Raw genomic sequence first — 19,312 nt, 5'->3', positions numbered from 1 at the left:
CATTAGGTTTCTTCGTAGTCTCTAATAGTTCAGCTCTATCCCCCCATGCTGCGTGCAATGTTCTTCCCAAATCACATTAAGTCTGACAGCTCTGGATTGCCTTGATAGGTGTGTAAACGGCCGGCCCCATTGAAACATGTGCCTTGCTGATACCTCCTGTTGCCAAATCTAATCACACTCTCATTACACATAGAATAAAAACTATTCGCTTGTTTCAGCTTTGAATTGCCAGTTGTTGGAGTTCAGCAAGTTGTGCAAATAGGTTTGATGTTTTTTCCTCCAGGCTGGATTTGGAAGGGTCACAAAGTCCTGGTCTTTGCCATCAGATGCACAGCGTCGTGTAATCACTTCTCAGAGACAGGCTATGCCTGTCTTCAAAGTAGTGTTTCTTTAGTGCTCTACCATCCTTCTGCTTTTTAGCATAACTGATAGCCAGTGTTCATATAGGCTACTGAATTTGGTCCACCTGAGCTTTACTGCATTTCACTTTGGGCCACACTGGTCTAAGTAGTTTGGAGGCATCTACAGATGGGTCTGCTCAGAGGCACTCAGCTTTTCTGCTGAGAAGTGGAAGGTTTTTTAAAGGAAGTCAGGCTTATTGTAAATAATTTCCATATTCTTTCTCAAAAAATAAATTAGTAGGGCTTTCATTGATAAGGAATGCTTGATTTTCCCAATAGCTGAACTACTCAAGATTGATCTGAACATTTGTCTAACATGTCGCCCAAGGAGGTTGTGGATGCCCCATCCCTGCAGGCATTCAAGGCCAGGCTGGATGTGGCTCTGGGCAGCCTGGTCTGGTGGTTGGTGACCCTGCACGTAGCAGAGGGGATTGAAACTGGATGATCATTGTGGTCCTTTTCAACCCAGGCCATTCTGTGGTTCTATCAGATCATTCCAATGGTTCTAATAATATGATTCCAGATACAGTGGTCTACAGCAACAGGCAATGATTCTATTTAGAGAATAAAACTATGATTACTATTTTCTCACACTGTTTCCAAGGGGCCTTCAAACCCTTTAACATTTCTGTGCTCTGTGTTCTCAGAAATTCCATTCAGAAAGATTCCATAGCCACATTCATCAGCTTGCTTTGTGCTTCTTGGATGGAGGATGCATAAAAGCCACACAATATGATGTTGCAGAAACACTTCTCCACATTTCATGTTATCATAGAATAGTTGGGGTTGGAAGGGACTTAATCATAGAATGGTTGGGGTTCGAAGGGACTGATTTCTCATCTTTTTTGCCTGGTCACAGGCCCAGTGATTCCTGTGCCATACAAACTCCCTGCTATTGTGCTTCAGTGTCCTACTGATTTTACATCAAATGAAATGTCTCCAAGGAAAAGCCATTCCTTTCCCAAAATGTTTCAGGTGCTTCAGCTCCACTGACGCTGCGCTCCACATCACACAAGGCCTCAATGGCTTTGACCAGATAAGAAGAAAAATATTTCTCCTGCGTTGGAATGGAAGGGAAAAAAACCAATCCAGCAGCTAATTGGAGTGCTTTAATTTGCTCATCCTATGGGGATGTGAGGCGGATCTGCGGCCATTAATTTCTACAACATCTTGATGTCACAGACAGATTTCTTCCCCACTCTCTCTGCATTCCAAACACCACTCCCAAAGGCAGAAAGGATGGTACACGAGCAATCATGAGTGCCACCTGGCTTCCTAATAGAGCCTGCATTTCCTCTGGTTCCCTTGTCAGGGATATCGCTCCTTGCAGCAGCATGGCATTGCCAAAGAGATCTTGCAAATATGACAACATTCGAGAGACAAATTATCTCCATTCGGAGCTAATTTCTGTTTCCCAGCAGGGCTCCACTGTGACCCTGCTGAGTTTGGAAATGCTGCTGTTTGGTTAATAGATGAATGTTTTGTGGATGACTGTATCTGTGCTCTGTTGGTGCCAAGTTTGGCTTCCTCTGCTCCCTCTCCTTCTCACTTGCAGCCAACATTGCAAGGCCTAAATGGATTTATTCACAGGACAATAACTTGCCTGTCATTAGCATGGGGAAAATAATGTATGAGCAAGTGATAAAACAAAATGCTCATTCTCTGCCATCCATAAATGCCTGGGAGGTCTCTTAAAGATGTACTATAGGGAGCCATCTGCTCAGAAGGGGAGATGGGATTGTCAGGAAATGATACACAAGTTAGAGATGGGAAGAGAAGATCTATAGTATCATCTAGACCGTTTGCTGAGTGAGGCTGCTCATTACTGCTCTGCCCGCTCTGGCTGGCAATTGAACAATGGTATCTCCACTGTTATTAGACGTCTCTCATAATGAGATGACCCAGTGGGTCTTTCATTTCCCCATTTGTTGTTTGTGGTTTTTTTCTCCTTCTGGAATGGAATCTGAAGGGAAAGGTGAGGACTTTTTCACTGCCCTTCTAACCATGTTTTGGAAGCAGGATTTTGTGGCCAGGGAGAGCTTTGTGTATCTTTACTGTGATGAAAATCCTGAGTTATAAGCAGAGAGCTTTTTTTACAATAAGGGTGGTAAGGCATTGGAATATGTTGTCCAGAGAGGTGGTGGATATCCCATCTTTGGAGACACTCAAGCTGAGTCTGGATGGGGCTTTGAGCAACCTGAGCTGTAAATGTCCCTTTTTATTGCAGGGCAGTTGGACTAGATGACTTTTAAGGGTCCCTTCCAACTCAAACGATTCTGTGAGTTATTGAGCTACTGAGTAGTTCATTTAATTCATTTTGCTTCTTGCAGGGAGCCCGGAGGAATAGAAATATTCATTGCGTACTGTGGGAAACTGAACTACAGTGGAACACTTCTTTGCTTCTCTGAGTTGAGTTTGTTGTTTTAGATTTAAGCACAGGTCTCTGGGCAGATCACGATAAAATACCACAGCAGTGTAGCTGAGGTTTTGTCACCATGTGTATTGTGGTTGTGAAAGGAAGAGGACAAAGGTGGAGGATATAAGACTTCCCCTGACACGTGTGTAATTCAGGGTTTATCTGCTGGAGCATTTCTCAAACACAATGTTTGACTTTACACTGCGAGCAAACAGCACATCTGGTTCCTAGCACAAATATTTATTGCAGAGCTCAGCCCCTGTCCAGACGCTGCTTTATGTTGGAAGGTGTTAAGTGGAGCTCTACCAAAGCTATTCCTTTTCCATCACTCTCCATGAGGACAGGATGGTTTGTGTGTGTGTGTGCCTGTGCTCCATCTATTTGAGATTCTCTGCAGGCATTCAAGTGATCCCATTTCTTCATGCTGTCTTACCCTGGTACAGCCAACCTTTCATACAGTCATTTGAGTTGGAAGGAACCCAACCCATTATTGAAACGGTGCTTCAATAATGCTTAAATTTTTCACCCTGCCCAAATTTTACACTAAGCCTCATTGCAATCACTGTTTCTGTTTGCATGAATCAAAGGCTAACGTTGTCTTTTTTCCCATCTCTTGAGCAGAAGGGTTTGTCAGACCCGAATCACCAGGGTTTTTGTGTGGTCACTCACTTTTGATTAATGTGATGTTAATACAAACTGTCAGATACTTTGAGTGATCTGCTCTCAGTCTCCATGCGTGAGGAGTTTCAAAATAATCCTTTGGAGACATCCAGGGACAGAACTGTGATCTCTTTAGTCTTTGATGTGTAGAGCACAAGACTTAATTTATTGAACAAATCACAAGTGATGCTGTCAAGTGCAACATAAGAGTTTCGTCCTCTCTATGCTCTTTGGGCAGAGCACTTCATGCTTTATCTCCCCTTTTGGACCCCTGAGGGGCACCCAGGGCACCCTGAGTCTCCCTTACATAGTCAGATCAATGCCCCAAGAGTAGATGCAGAAACATAAACAAGGAGAATAAATGAATGGATGAAGCTTTAGCATGTGAAGATAAAACTGATCCTGTTGTAGTTTCCAACTACTTAAGCTATTCACAAATGTTGAAGTTTTACGTAACCAAGATTTCACAAGGCTGAGGATGTTTTGATTTTCTTTTCTGTGTATGTATATGCACGTCTGTGTGTTTCTACCTTGAATATAATGCAACTGAATTCGTAGTAGTTCTGCTTTTCAGTTACTAAATTGTACCTGGAATTATGAGTATGGGAAGCTCTCCGCTGAAGATGTCAGCTCCACTACAGTTATGTCTGGAGGTGTTTGGAAGGCTTTTTTTTTTTTTGCTGATTTCTGATTTACCCATCCCATTACATCAGTATATTTGGTTGAAATTCAAAAAAGCAAAGGAAGTAGGGCCTGAAGAGTCCAGCATCTCTTGGTCAGGATAGTCCATTGATTAAGCCACAGTAGGATATCCAAGTCTGAGTCCTTCTGCTGATTGAACAATAGAAGAGAAATCTTTTACTCCTTCTTTTTGGTTTCCTAACCACCGAGCCAGGCAGAAATCATTTTTGTATGTAAATCCATTTCAGCACTGGTCAGTTCTAGAGAGAATATGGAAAAGGTTATGATTTCACCCACTCTAAATGAGGAAAGTTAAAATTTGCCATGAAACCAAATGGTCGTCCTCTAATCCTTTGTGACGTTCTTTGTTTGAGTGCACTGGGGTGTAAATTCCCCTTAAAAAGACTTTTTTTTCCCCCTCTTTAAAATGAAATTCAACCTTAGCAGAATCCAATAGCTCCAACTTGAGGGTAGCTCTCCAGGAGCCAATGGCTGTTGATGCAGCCCATCAATCACAGCTGTCAATGGTAATGCCCAGGCCTGCATGCTCAGGCTGCGTTGCACAAGGCAACAAGTTCTCCCTGAAACAAGCATAGTAAGGGCTTTAGCAAAAATGTAGCTGCTGAGTTGCAGAAATCCATCTCAAGTTCATTACTGGTAGGTGGCCTGTGTGAGTATTTGAGAACATATTCAAAAATACAGAGTTCCCAATCATCATTCCCAGTTATCTTATTGATTGTTGTTGATTAATGAAGAATAAGAGGCTCAGTGAACAGAAACATGAAATGCAGTGCTCTTATGTGATATTTGAGCCATTTCTGCCTTCTGGGACTCACCCTGTATTGGACATTACCTTCTAGAAACCTTCTGGTGACATTGGTCATGATGCTCTGTGATGTAATTTAGCCCAACAAATGAGGCTTTTTGACACTTGTCCCAGAGTCTGACAAATGGTTATGTAACATTGGTGGAATGACCTCTCAAGCTCATCCTTGGTTACCCATTAAAGCCAGTATTTCTGGCTTATATATTTATTTGGCCGTTTTGTTCCTTTCAGTCTCACGCTCCTGTTTTTATTACTTGCTGAATTTATATCATATTTATGCTGAGCCTGAATATGTCTTCACATTGGTGTCCATGTGTGCAACATAAATCCAGAGGCACAGTGTCTTCTTTTTGGGGTTCAGTCCTATTCTGTTCCCTTCTGTTCATTCAGGTTGGTTTGCATCTTGGTCTGCCCAGGGGCATCTCTCCTTCATATATGTTCTTCCTCTCCAGCAATAAAGTTTTTTCACATAAAAGCACTTTTAATCTTGGGGTTCTCAGACTGAACAGGCCTCCAAGCAGACAGAGTATTCATAAAAATAATACAGATGGCTCTTATTCTCCAAACTAGGCTAACCATATGAAAACATTTATTTAAAAATGAGTTGCTCTGCTTCCAGAATTGATGCCCTACTTCTGAGCATCATTAATTTGCTGGTCTGGGTTCAATTTGTATCGCGTTGCAGGCCGCTAACGATGTTCTAGAACAGTTATTACAAAGGAGAGGGAAAGCTGCCACTCAGTGCTTAGGAAATAAATCTCCACCTTGCCACGAGTTTACCTGTAATTGGAAGAGTTGTGCAAAATACGAAGAAGAGCCACTTCTGGGAATATTCAGGGTGGATGAAAATGTCAGGGACCGGCTTTTGAGCTCCTGCAGTACAATCTGTGCTCGAAATAACTGAATGTTATTCCTTTTCATTGCAGCCTTGCACAAATGTATATTGATTAATAAAGGAAGGGCATAGTTTGTGCCTGGCACTTTTGAGTGATAAACAGTTACGCAGCAGTAAAGAGGGTATATTAAAGGGTAAGAGCTAATGACTTTCCTTATGTATGTAACACATTAAAACCAGCATGAAACTACAGCTATTTTATCATGCTGCTAATGTCCCTGACAACATTCACTTGGTGGGAGTGAATGAATAGAAATCCATTTAGAGAAGTAAATTAAAATACCTTAAAAAATGTCTTTAATAATAGCTACAGAACTCAGCGGGATCAGAGAAGTGAGAGATACAAAAGACCTATTAAGTTATCCAGTCCATCTCCCTGCCAGGGCAGCAGTATTCCTTATTATGCAATTACTCCTGTAGCATTTGGTGAAGATTTAAATGTCTCAAGTGCCAGTGCCTATAATAGGGGAGCAATCTAAAGTCTGGGAGATGGACTTTCACAAACTTTCCCCTCTGTGCAACCTTGTGTTTCCTTCTCCTCTTGGCTCCTGTGCTGCATGAACAGATGTGTGGTGGCAGTAAATGGAAGGAAATTCTTATCCAAGCTAACTTTAATATCTCCTGCTCATAACAATGCTTTGTTACCAAACTAGTTGGCACTGGAGATGCATGCTTGTCTGAAGTCTAGGGAAAGATGTCTTCCCAAGCAGATACTTCCAGTTCCAGCACTCTGATTTTTGGTGGCAGAGGAACTCAGTACCTTCAGCCAATGGACCTGCTTAAATTTATTGCCATGCTGCCAAGTACCTGGGCACTGGTTAAGAGTTAATGTGCCAGGAATTTCTGTTTTATGGGTAAATTCAGAGATCTGAATGATTATGGTCTCATTTTTGGGGAACAGATTTGCATTACCAGTACTGGAGAAGAAAATGTCACTGCTCTTAGATGCTTGTTTCAGAGCTTCTGGACTGTCAGGGCGGTTTTGTTCTCTTGTTAAACAAGAGGACACAACCATTTTTTCCCATGGAATTTATTTGAGCTCAAAGTCAGACTATATGCATCCGGTATAGTCAGCCACAGTAATTCACGCAGTAATTTCTGCATCAAGTCCATGACGCCTGTTTGAATGTGGCTTGTCTTATAGAAAAGCTCCTGTGCTTGATTTAGAGCCTTTTATAGATGGGGAATCCTGCACACACAGTTGCAAGCTGTTCCTAGTGGTTAATTACCTACAGTGTTAAAAAGGAGTAGCTTGCTTCAGATCCTATCCCGCTGGATCTCATTATGGCTTTTTTATACTGATTTAAAGGACTTAAATAAAATAAATAAGGAGCTTGAAAAATATCCTGATGTCACAGACAGAGAGGAGGTCAGAAAAGGCCCTTTGTCTTCTTTCTGTGCAAAGGGCTGAAGAGAAATGTCGTGATAAACAAGTCTAGTTCATTTGGGCTTTGTAGAGTATGTGTGTCAGTGTGCAGTGGTCACTAATTAGTGGGAAGAAGAGCTGAATTAGAACCCAGCTGTTAATTCCACATCCTGCATGGTGTAAAAGTACACACAGGCTGGTGCTGGCTGAGTCTGACCTGTGATGCTGTAAGGACTGAGTTCATTTCAGCAAAAACTGGGGAAATCTTTCTAAGGCAGCATCTCTTTGCAGTCTGAAGCAAAGGTTGAGTACTGGGGGAAAAAAAAATGGTTCTCAGAAAGGGAGATGAGGCATTAGCACAGGCTGCCCAGGGGGTGGTGGAGTCACCATCCCTGGAGGTTGTCAAGAGAAGGGTAGATGTGGCAACTGGGGACGTGGGCATAGCGGGGATGGGCTGATAGTTGGACTTGGTGATCATTCCAGTTTTCTCTTTAGTTCTGTGACGTGGTCTCACGTAGCACAGAAATGGCACATGTGCTTTCAGAATGCGAAGGCTTTTGTTGAAGTTGCAGTGTCTGTGAATATCGTTTCCCTTTATTTTTTTGAACCAATGTACAGTATAGTTTGGAAGCATTCCTGGAAGACTTCTCTTTTGGTGCCTTAAATAGTTGTGATTGATTTGGTACTTGCAGCACATTGGCAAGGTTGGCTGCGGTTCATGTTAACCTTGTGTACAATAGAGACTTGTGTGTTTAAATACTATACTTGGGATCCCTCAGAATCCCATTGCCTGTGAGGTGGCAAATATCACCTGCAGAGAAACAGGCAGAGCTATCATTTAAAAAAACAGTCCTCAGAGTTAGGAGGAAAGTTGCAGTAGGATGTAGAATAACCATAGTAACGAGCAGGATTCTGTAGAACTGATACTGGAATAATGAATTTTGCTGGGGAAAAAAAAAAATACCATATGAGAAAAGCAAGCTATCAGATTTTGAGACCATAAAAAAAGAGTTCAGCATTTAAACATGCATTTGAATTGATACATACTAAAAACTCCTGCCCTTTGTAAAGCCTGGATGTGCCGGAGAAGAAAACAAATTGAAAAGCCTCCTTATCGCTCAGTGTGAAATAACCACTAATCAGTAAAACAGGCAATTTTGGACTATCATCTTCTCTTTGATAGCTAAAAAAATATATACTTTTTGGTTCAGGGTTTTGGTGGTTTTTTTCCTGTTTTAGTGCTGTATGTAAGTAGGGCTGCAGGTTGTCTCTACGCAGCAGTGATAGAGCTTGGGGAGTACCCAGTTCTCTTGCCTTGTCCATACCTGTTCCTCTGCCCACAGGGGCTTATCTGGGCTCATTTTCAGCTATAAGTAGGCTTAAGAAAACAACCTGTGGCAGCATTCACAGGAAGCTTGGTTCCCAGCTCAGTTTTTAGACTGGTTTATATCTCTCCCCTCCACCAGCATCACCTAATCATCCAACATCAGCATCATTTAATGGGGTGAGAGAATGGTTATGTCATTGGCCTTGCAGGATGTTTTTGCAACTGCCGGAATTCGGAGAAAAGAAGTGAATGCGTTTGTATTCTTATTTATCTCCATCCATTTTCTCTCTATCGCCATCCGTTGTGCTGTCCAGGTATTTAAAGCAGCTCCCTCCCTTTCCTATCCACACCAGTAAAGCACAGCACATGCTGGGAGATTGCCTCAGAGCTCCGTTTCACACGCCTGCTGGGTAATAAAGCATTATGAATTGACAGCAGGGTAACTAAATTGCAGCTGGCAGCGTAACACTGCGGAGCATCACGGGTCACAGCCTGGAGGAGATGGAATCACAGGTGGGGGACGCGGGCTGGGAGGCAGCTCAGGCAGGAGGTTCCCATTTCAGAGCTGTTTGCCTTGGGTGTGAATGTGGAGAAGCTCTCACGGCTGCCAAAATCCCATCAGTCTCTATAAATGTCACAATAAAATTGATAACAGCAATAGGAGTTGGAATAATGTTAATATTAATTAATGTCATAATAAAATTAATCGTAGATACTAAACCCTGCATCTCAGGTAGAATCATAGAATCTTTAAAGTTGGAAAAAAACTTCATCCCATTGGCCTCAACTCATCAATCCAACCTGTCCAGTTCCCTTTGTAGGGCCTTCTAATCCTCTGACAGATCAGCATTTCCCCCCGGACTTGGTGTCAGATGAGGGTGCACTCAATCCCCTGCAGATCTCCAAACCCACCTGGATGTGGGGCACAGCTCTATTGGCCTTGTTGGAGCAGAGGATGGACAGATGGTGCCTCCAACCCCCAGCAGTTCTATGATCCTGTGATACATGGGCATAACAGTGATGGTGAACAAGGCTTCAAAACTTACCATCCACTTTGCTATCCCATGTTTTTTTCTGTCCTGAAAGAAATACAGGGCAGCTTCTGACCCCAGTTCAAGCACCAAGCCTGGAAATGAATCACAAGGAGCAGAAAGACAGCAGAAAATAATCAGTCTATGTACCAGGCGCCCTAATCCAGTGGAAGGCATCCCCACAATATGAGCCTGTAACTAGATAACCTTTAAAGGTCCTTTCTAACCCAAACCATGATTTTGTGTCATGGCTTTATAAGACACCAGAGCCCCTGGGGCCACGAGAGGAAACCATAGGGACCCATAGGAGAGTTTGTCTCCACAGTGGATGATTACACAGCATACAGCACCCAAGACAGGTGAGAGTAGCTTCGAGCAGAACAAATCTGTATGGATGATGGATTCCTGCTGGGACAGGCATAGGTTTCCTCCCTCAATGTGTTGATTTATATATTTTTAGCTCTTTCCTGATGTGTAGTGCCCCAGCGTGGGTCATTGGAGCCCCCTGCTGAACGTACCTTCACAGTGCTGGGAAAGAAGGATGAATAATGATTGGAAACAGGAATTAAAAGTACTCAGGGATGTGGGGAGGGGGCAGCTGAGAAGCTGTAATTAAAAAAATAATAATAATTAAAAGAATTGCAGAAGTAAATGTTTCATGTCAAGGTGTCAGTGTGAGGTTTAACCGCCAGTGTGCTTTGGAAGTGGTCCCAAACCCAGAGCTGTGGGATCAGCACTGAGGTTGAAGAGGTTTGCAAAGCTTTTGTCCCTCCTGTTCTGCCTTTAATTACGGCTGTGCTCTGTGTAGCAGTTTTTAAATTGTGGGGTGTCAGCTACACTCCGGCTCAAAAATTAGATTAGGCTTTATTTATTTTCTCCTTTGAGACAGCCACATCCTGCACTCATCTGGTGCTTTCCTCTGCCAAGACATCTCAAGGAGATTTAAGTGATGGGCAATAATAAACTAATAATCGACAACCTCTACGGTGCCAAGGTCTCTTCCTCCATCTGCTGCCTTTTCAAGAGCCCATCATATGCTCAAGACATCCCTGCACAGGGAAATTCCCATCCTCACCATTCTTTTCCCAAGACAATGAAGAGTTTGCAAGTGAATTGGCCTGGAAGAAGCTGTGAATTATGCAGAGGAAAAAAAAATCATTCAGGGTGGAGATTTTTCTTGTAATCTTTTGCTCTTTGCTGGGAAGTCAGAGGAAACAGAGCAACAGATTGAAAACTGGAGGTTTGTGCAGGGTTGACCTGTTGCTTTGAACTTTCTCATTGTGTTGGCAACTCACTGATCTCTGCTTTATTGTGCCACCTTTGCATCTGCTATGGGGACCATTGGAAAGGCCATTTGCATCATTGTACATTGAGTGACGTCTTTATGTACAAAAGGCATGTCCAACCCATAGCCACAAGACACTGCTTACTCTTGTCTCACACTCTGGTCTTCCAGGGTTTCACAGTGATAAGGTCTACCAAAGAGTCTGATAATGTCTACCAAAGAGTCTGATAAGGTCTACCAAAGAGTCTGATAAGCTCTTTGGTGACTTGCTCACAGTTACATCTTCCCCCACATGTATAGAGCAAAGGGGTGTTATTGAATTCTATTTAGAGAAAGGAAAACTAAAAAAAAAAAAAAAAAGAAGAAAAAAGAAAAAATGTTATTTCTATGCAGAAAAAATTGCACCCATTGATACTCACCAATGCTTGCTGAATGTTCATGGAGACCAAACAGTGGATGTGGGCACAGTGAAGGATGCAAGTACAGAAAAGGAAATCCTATCATGTGTTTTTAGTTGTTGTTGTTTTTCTTGCCCATCTGTCAAATGGGGGTTAATACATCTGAGGCTGCTTATTCTTCTCCATCATTTTGGGCCGATGAAAGCACTATGGTCAGCGCGTAAATCATACGAGCCCTGGAGCTGCTTTACATTATCTGAAGCTTCAGTCCGACTAAGAATAAGGGCTGTATCAAGGAGCAGTGATAAATGTTTGCAAAATACATGAAAGATAAAACCCACGGTGTTAATAACGACCCGTGCTATTCTGTTTCATCACATCACATTGGCAGTAGCTAACGGACAGGAGGTCGTACGAAGGAGTTTCTTTTTATTTTTAGTAGCTGCAAGAGCCTTTTAAAACCTTCACCCCGATGTGCTGTAAGAGTAATGAATCATCCCCTCGGCGTGGTGTTGGGATTCAGCATCACGCCGTGTTTTCAGGTGCGAGGCGATGGATATTGTTCTGCGGATGAGTCTCCTTGTTAGCGTGGGTTTTTTTTTTGAAAGGGTTCATTGAAGTGCCTTGCCATAAAATTATGCTTTGATCATATCCATTTGCTGTTAATGAATCCGGATGGGTTAGCAGCAACTGGATTGTAACTCTCTGATAATACATGCGCTGCCTTTCATTTTCTCGCACGGAGTTTTAGAAGATCCTGTGCTGGCCCAGCTAACGAATCCAGCTGTATTAACATGGCCTAATGCATCCTAATACATAGCATCCCCAGAGACACATGCAGATGTGTCAGGATTGCTTTGGAAAAGGTTAGAATGGTTCAGAAAAATAGCCATTACATATCTGGTTCTGTCTTCTTTCATATGGTAATTCTCTTTTCTTTCTTCTTTTTTTCTTTTTTCTCTTTTTTTTTTTTTTTTTTTTCTTTTTCTTTTTAAGTCATACGAGTAGCTTAATATTCTCATTAAATCAAAAGACCTTATTCTAAAATCAAGATATTGGCAGGAACTCAGCTCTGGTTTTAATGTTGTTGTAGACAGGAGGGAAATGGGAGAAACTACACAGAAGCCATCAATGCCGTCCCTTTTAACATCCAGTATTTGTTTTTTTAAGTTGTTCTTTTCTCAAATACTGAGTTACACAATGAAATATTGATGTGGCAGATTGAAACCGGCTCCCATTCATAGAATCATAGAACAGCCTGGGTTGAAAAGGACCACAATGATCATCCAATTCCATCACCCAGGGTCTCCAGCCACCAGACCAGGCTGCCCAGAGCCACATCCAGCCTTGCCTTCAATGCCTCCAGGGATGGGGTATCCACAGCCAGTCTGGGCAGCCTGTTCCAGTGTGTCATCACCCATTTTTTTCCTAATATCCAACCTGAACCTCCTCTGGTGCAACGCAATGCCATTATCCCATGTTCTATCAAGATGTTCTATGATGACTTTAAATATCACTGAGCTCCAAGCCTGCACGCCCCCAGTGTAACTGCAGTCCAACATTTCTCAAATGAAGCACAACTCCCGGTGTCTCAGTCTCCTTCTTTGCCTTTGTATTTAGCTCAGGAGGAGCCCTTCGTTCTACTGAGCCTAATATTAATTCAATTTGTATCAGCTTGGGACTTTGATAACCTTCCTTCTGTATTGTTTATAGCAACAAAATTAAATACAGCAGGCAAGTCACCTTGGGGTGCCTCAGAAATCCCGAAATTTATATGGGGCTCTATAAATCTTGGATGTTATCAGATGCACGGTGCCTCCTTCCTCCTGCAGGATGTCTCAGCTGGCTCATCTGTAGGCTATGGAGCAGTGTTTTTGATTTTCAGATTCGCCCTGTTCCTCCTGTGATTGTGTTAAAACTGTTTATAGTAACAAAAGGATTGCAAGGTGCTGCTTAACCCTCAGCCTCTGGCAGAATGCTTATCCTCAGCACATGCAGTTTGTACTGATGTAAGCAGTAGGGTGTAGAGTAGTGAAGCACTGGCATAGGTTGCCTGGAAAAGTGTTGGATGTCTTATCCCTGGAAACAGTCAAGATCAGGCTGGATGATGCTCTGAACAACGTGACTGAGCTGTAGATGTCCGTGTTCAGTGCAGGGAAGTTGGAATAGATGATCTTTACGGATCCCTTCCAACTAAAAGGATTCTATGATTCTGTAATGCTATAATCAAACATTTGGATGTTGAGGTTTCATCTCATGGACAACAAACCCATTGAGCTTTGTTCGTCCTCAGCCAGATTTTTCCCAACCTGATATTCAAGCCCTTTAGCCATCCCTGTTCCTCTCTCACATAGTTCCTACTTTTTCCTCTTTTGTTCTGTTTTATGTCACTCAGTGGCATGGACTCTTCCAGCATCTGCTCAGTGTCAGAGAGGATCAGCTGTACGGTTGCATCTGTCACATTAATTAACAAAACATGAGAAGGCTGAAATTAAGATATATGGCTACTCATAATCCTGCTTTCTTTCTTTTCCAGAGCACAGTAATTGTGGAGAAGACTGTTCAAGACCTGATGAACCTGATGCACGACTTAAGTGCCTATTCAGATCAGTTCCTCAACATGGTGTGTGTGAAGCTCCAGGAGTACAAGGACACCTGCACCCTTGCCTACAGGTATGAACAGGATCACAAACCCATGTATGCTGGAAATACTGCACATATTCTGTTGCTTCCTGACAAGAGAAGGAAGGAGTTACATATGGAAATCTGAAGTAGCGATCATTGCCGTATGAAGAGTTTTGGTTTCCCAGTGACTTTGTACAAGTCACCCTATGGTTTAAGCTTTTTAAATTATAGAATTGACGAAATTGGAAAAGATCTCTAAGATCATCCATTTCAACCATCCACCTACCAGTATTTCCCCACTAAACCATGTCCCTTAGTGCAGCAGCTAAGTGTTTCTTCAACATTTACAGGGATAGTGTCTCAATCACCTCCCTGGGCAGCCCATTCCAGTGCCTGATAGCAGAGCTTAGAAACAACGTCTTTGCTCGTAATCAGGTAAAAGCTGGCTTCAGGTTGGAGATGGAAATCATAAGGCATCGTCTCTAACATAAATGGATGTATAGTGGGCTGACAGTCGGACTTGAAGGTCTTGGAGGTCTTTTCCAACCTTAATAATTCTGTGATTCATACTCTATGTAAATACACGCTGGGTTTTGTGGCACTTGCCCTAAACCTTCCTGTAAATTTACTCTTTTAAGGGGTTGTCATATGCTCTGTTTTGTGCTGTTCATCATTTTTCTGTGTCTGGGCGGTAAGGGGGGGGGAGATCTGTCTCTAACTGCTTCCCAAACCATGGTGTGGAAGCTAAACTCAGTGTGGTCCCACTGGGCACAGGGTTGGGACTCAGAGTTTGAGTCCTTTGGGTACTTTATCATAGATTTCCTTCATAACCATTAATAAGTAACATGTTCTATGTACATCTCAGCTGCCCATCTGTAAAATGGCTCCCTGGAGAGAGGGGCCAGGAGCATGCCCTGCGCCGCGGGGATAAATACTTGCATTGAAAGACACTAAAGATGCTGCAGCAATGTGGGCTATAATAGCTGCTATACATAATCTCCTTTAATAGCTAATTGAGGCTGGCGATAGCAGGGGAAGCTGAAAAAGCCCCTTGTGTTTTCTGACCAAAGCATTAAGAAATTATTTCCTATTGCCTGATTTCATTCAGAAGAAGCTTCATCTGGCGAGCGGCTGCGTATGGGCTCATTATTATTATTAATAGCACCAACAATAGCAGTGAGCACATATGGGGGCTAAACGGCGTCCGAGCGTGTGTGTAAATTGGTAGCTATGCTTGTGCCATTGTCCAAAATGCTCATATTTTATATGAAACTTCATTGACTGGAGCCAGACAATAGATATAATTTCTTTGGCTTGAACTTAAAGGTCCTTCCTTCCTTCCTTTCCTGATACCATTCCTGGCTTTGGCACCTGCTGAGGCGTAATTAGGACAGCCCTCATTTGGCAATATCCTGATTACAGCAGGAGGAAAAACAGGAAATGTTCTAGTTTTGCTGCTAGCAAATGAATGACTGAAATAGAAATCTATATACATTTCAAATGATTCAGAGGAATACAGCAGCTATCCCTGCAAGCGGTTCATTGAGCGGGGTCGGCATGCCCTCTGCAGGGACATTGCATCTCTACGGCTCAGCGTTGACCATGGTTTTCCTTAAGGGTTTGAGAAGGATAAATCTTCACAATGATAGAGTTAGAATTCTGCATAAAGTAAGAATCAGACCCTTAGAGCTGTATCCTAATGCCAAGCTATTGGAGGAAGGGAGTGTGTATCTGTTCTTGAGATGTCAAAATAGTAAGAATTTGGGAAGGCAGAGAGATGTTTTATGTAAGAAGAACACGTGGCATTTGTTCCCTTCCCATGTGCATGTGTTTTCTGAAGGGGAATAGCAAGAAACACAGATTAAATGTATTCAAATACGGGCTCCTCAAAGGAAGACGCTTTCATTTGGAGTCTTTGCAGCACATCCATCAGGACGTCAGCATGAAAAAATGCCGTGCTGAGATTTTTCAAGCTTGATTTCCACTTGGCTCTGATTTTCTAGCGAATACAGAAACTAACAGGGCTGATTGTGAATGGAACGGTCATTTATATAAGCAGCAACTACAGATTTTCTTGCTTCATTTGATGACACATTTTGGAAGTGTATTGAATCCGAGCTAATTGAGATGTCTTCTGTTCGTAAGAAGTTAAACACAGACTGTTTACAAACGTTGGATTCTGTTTTTCACCCCTTTTCCATCTTTTTTCACCCCATCTCCATTGAACAAGTGTTTTCTTGTGCTTTCTTCGACCTGTTTGAAGAATCTGAATTCAGACATCCAAATTACTCTTTATGTAAAAAGAGGTGGACATATCCAATGAGAGATTCTTCTTAAAACATGGCCATACAATCTGGAAGTGCCCAACTCTCACCATCAGCTATGAAGGAAGTTTATGGTGATCAGCCTCCTGGTTGAACTGTCTTGCTGTGTTTGTAAAATTAGGTGGGGTAAAGCTGGTTGTAGCCCTATGCAAACATGAGCAAACTCAAATAAAACTAAGCCCCCTTTTTATAGATAAGGAAATGAGAAGATGAATTCATTTGGGGTGAGGGATTGGAAGCCAAAATGGGATTTCTCAAGCCTCCAAAAATTGCTTTTACCACTCAGTTTAATACTCTATACTGGCATCTTCTTGAATTAAGCTTTTTTATTTGTAAGTTGTCTTTGGATCTAAAAACTTTCCAGGCAGTTTCTGTATCCCTCAGGCCTGGCATGTGCTGAGCTTACTTCTTTTAAACTCTTAGCAATTCGAGCAGAGCTCAACGTGGCAACATCCTCTTGGCCATGGGAAGAGAAAAGAATCATTCCCAGATACTACTGACACGACTCAACAGAGCTCAATTAACCCCTGTGGTGTGCAGATGTTTACCTAATGAAAATCTTTGATCCCCAGCTGTGTCCGGAGATGTTCCCCATCACTCTGCTCCCAGCCTTGGGATGCCCTGATGCCAACCCAGGACTACGACCACCAGCAGATGTTTTCTGGCTAAAACTCAGTGAGCTGTGGAGGAGCAAACCCTCTTGCACATGTGCCATCACCTGTGCAAGAGTTACATCTATTCCCTATCCACTCCTGAGAGCTGGGTACAAACAGATGGCATTTTTCTGGGCCCATTGAGCTGTGAATTAATTAGTTGATTATGGCATTGGTGGTGGCAAGTAAACCTATTACAACAGCGGGAATAATTGCGGAGGGCTCTGGGAGAATGGGGGTGTTTGGAAGAAAGCACTCTGAGCTGCACTAAAACATGTCATCCTGTCTTGTGATAATTTACTCGAGGACTTGAATTAGGTTGACATTGATAAGAAGGTACGGAGGCTGAAAACTGACTGAGATGTTAGAAAGAAAAGGAGGGGAAAAAGGTGTCTGTAATTGATGGGGAAAGCTGGGCTTCCAACAGAGATCAGGGTACATTCCACCTTATTTAACACCTTCCATAATGAGGAGGTGGTTACATAAAACCAGCCTGTCAATAAAAATTAGGAGGTGTTGCAACCATGGGAAAAAGTAAGGAAATAATTCAAAGGGATCCGTGTAGCAGTGGCGGTGTCCCAGCATTGAGGCATCCTACTGATTGCAATAGAGAAATCTGCCAAGGACCCCAATGGCTCATGGTGCTATGAGTAAAACACCACCAAAAGTTAAGAAAAAAAACAGAATTGTGTGGGTTAGGCTCTTGGAAAAAGCTGACCCTAAAAAAGCAAGGAGACCTGTCTCAGTTTGGAACTTGCTATAGCAGCCAGATGGACATCCTTCTCTCTTCCCTTGACATCCACTTTAAAAAGCAATAGCCTTTTTGAGGACAGCACATAATAAGGATCATGAAACACAGAGGGAGTTCTGTCCTCTGTCTGACTCCATAGAAGGCTCCCGAAGATGGCTTTCAATTGCATACATCTAAAGGACTATGATGATGCTCTAAATAACTGAGTACTGAGGCTGAGTACTGAGTCGCCTGTAAGGGAAAATATCCGGGAGTAATGGGATGAAACTGAGTAAAGTAAAACATGGTTACAGTATTAGCATTCTTTTTTTTTCTTTGTCCAAGAGTTAGGTTTGTTCATCTGTGAAATAGTCTCCCAAGGGAAGGATTCTATTACTTTAGTCATTTAAATCTGGAAAGGAGAAAGCGATGCCTGATGTATTCCATGGAACAGTTGTCCTGCCTTGGCAGAGAAATGGCCAAATGTCATCAAATTTAGTTTTTCTAGCTTGGATGTCAGAGATTCTACTGGAGTGGTTTTTTTCCAATGTGTTGAGCAATGCTCTTTTTCATAAACAAAAAAATACTGAGTTCCCAAACAGCAGCAGAAGGCCAAATTGGTATTTTCAAGCCGAGGTCTTCTGTGGTTGGAAACAGAATTCATTCTATTTTTTGTCTGTGGGAAATCGAACATGAAATTTAAAGATAAGGAATATTTGTATGTAAATATATGTGACATGTGTACTTACCAAGCAGAGGCTGTTTCTTTGGTGGTAGGTGAAAGGAGCAATAGGTTGCTGGTGGAAAAAGAAGTAATCTGTTCTCTTTCAAGTCAAATCAGTGTTGGCTCCTGCCTCAGTGCCATTTTCACTCTTTGTCAAACTGCATGGATGTGTTTATTGACAAAGCCTACTTAATATGAGGCTGGTTATCTTGCATAACCCCTCAGAAACCTGCGGGATCCTTGTTGTGATCTTACATAACCCATCCCAAAATCACTACTTTGCATGGGTAGTGCCCCATGCAAAATCCCAGTTGGCATCCTGAAAGCGTGCAGCCCAATGAATGTCACTGTGAGCTCCAGGTTCAAATGACCTGGTTTGAGCCAGCACCCATCTGGCCATAGTGCAGCACCCAGCAGCTCCAGTTCCCAACTGTCAGACCCAGCATTGAATCTGTATCTTCTTCATGTACACCAGAAAGAGGGCAGTACCACCATGTTCGTGCTTTGAAGATTTCAGATTAATTACACTGCCAAAAATATTAAACAGGGAAAGTCTTCGTAACTGAATTACACTGTGATCTTTGGTTCAGCTTTACACGTACATACAGCTCAGCTGCAAACTGTGTTATTAGTTGTTTTGGGTGACTAGAGGGAAGATTCAGGACCCTTCATTTCCTTTCATTGCTTCAGGCCTGCTCCCCATGTAGGACCAGCTGATGCTTCCCACCCAGGTCTTCCTGGGCAAGTTTCCACATTGCATTCACAACACAATCAGCAGCCAATGGTGGCCTCAGTTGGGATGGTAGAGAGCATGAGCTGTAGAGAAACTGCCTTCTTGTTGTCTTAGTACAGGATGATCCCCTCCAGTTGTAAACTGTAAGTTGAATGATTTCAAGGGTGGGAGAATATGGCCAAGGGGCTCTATCAACATCCATCTCGAGTTACGAGGAATTTATATCACATCTGTTTG

General features: G+C 42.6%; 1 protein-coding gene across 1 annotated transcript in view; it reads left to right on the top strand.

Moving 5' to 3' along the window:
- Nucleotides 1–19,312, top strand: part of EXOC4 (exocyst complex component 4) — a 365,546-nt gene that overhangs the window by 290,558 nt on the left and 55,676 nt on the right. The window contains exon 12 of the mRNA XM_032448867.1: nucleotides 13,823–13,959. Coding sequence (XP_032304758.1) covers nucleotides 13,823–13,959 — 137 coding nt within the window. The remainder of the gene's footprint in view (nucleotides 1–13,822; nucleotides 13,960–19,312) is intronic.

The sequence above is a fragment of the Coturnix japonica genome, chromosome 1 (assembly GCF_001577835.2).
Source record: "Coturnix japonica isolate 7356 chromosome 1, Coturnix japonica 2.1, whole genome shotgun sequence".
Lineage (NCBI taxonomy): Eukaryota > Metazoa > Chordata > Aves > Galliformes > Phasianidae > Coturnix > Coturnix japonica.
This window is presented reverse-complemented; position numbering and strand designations above follow the sequence as displayed.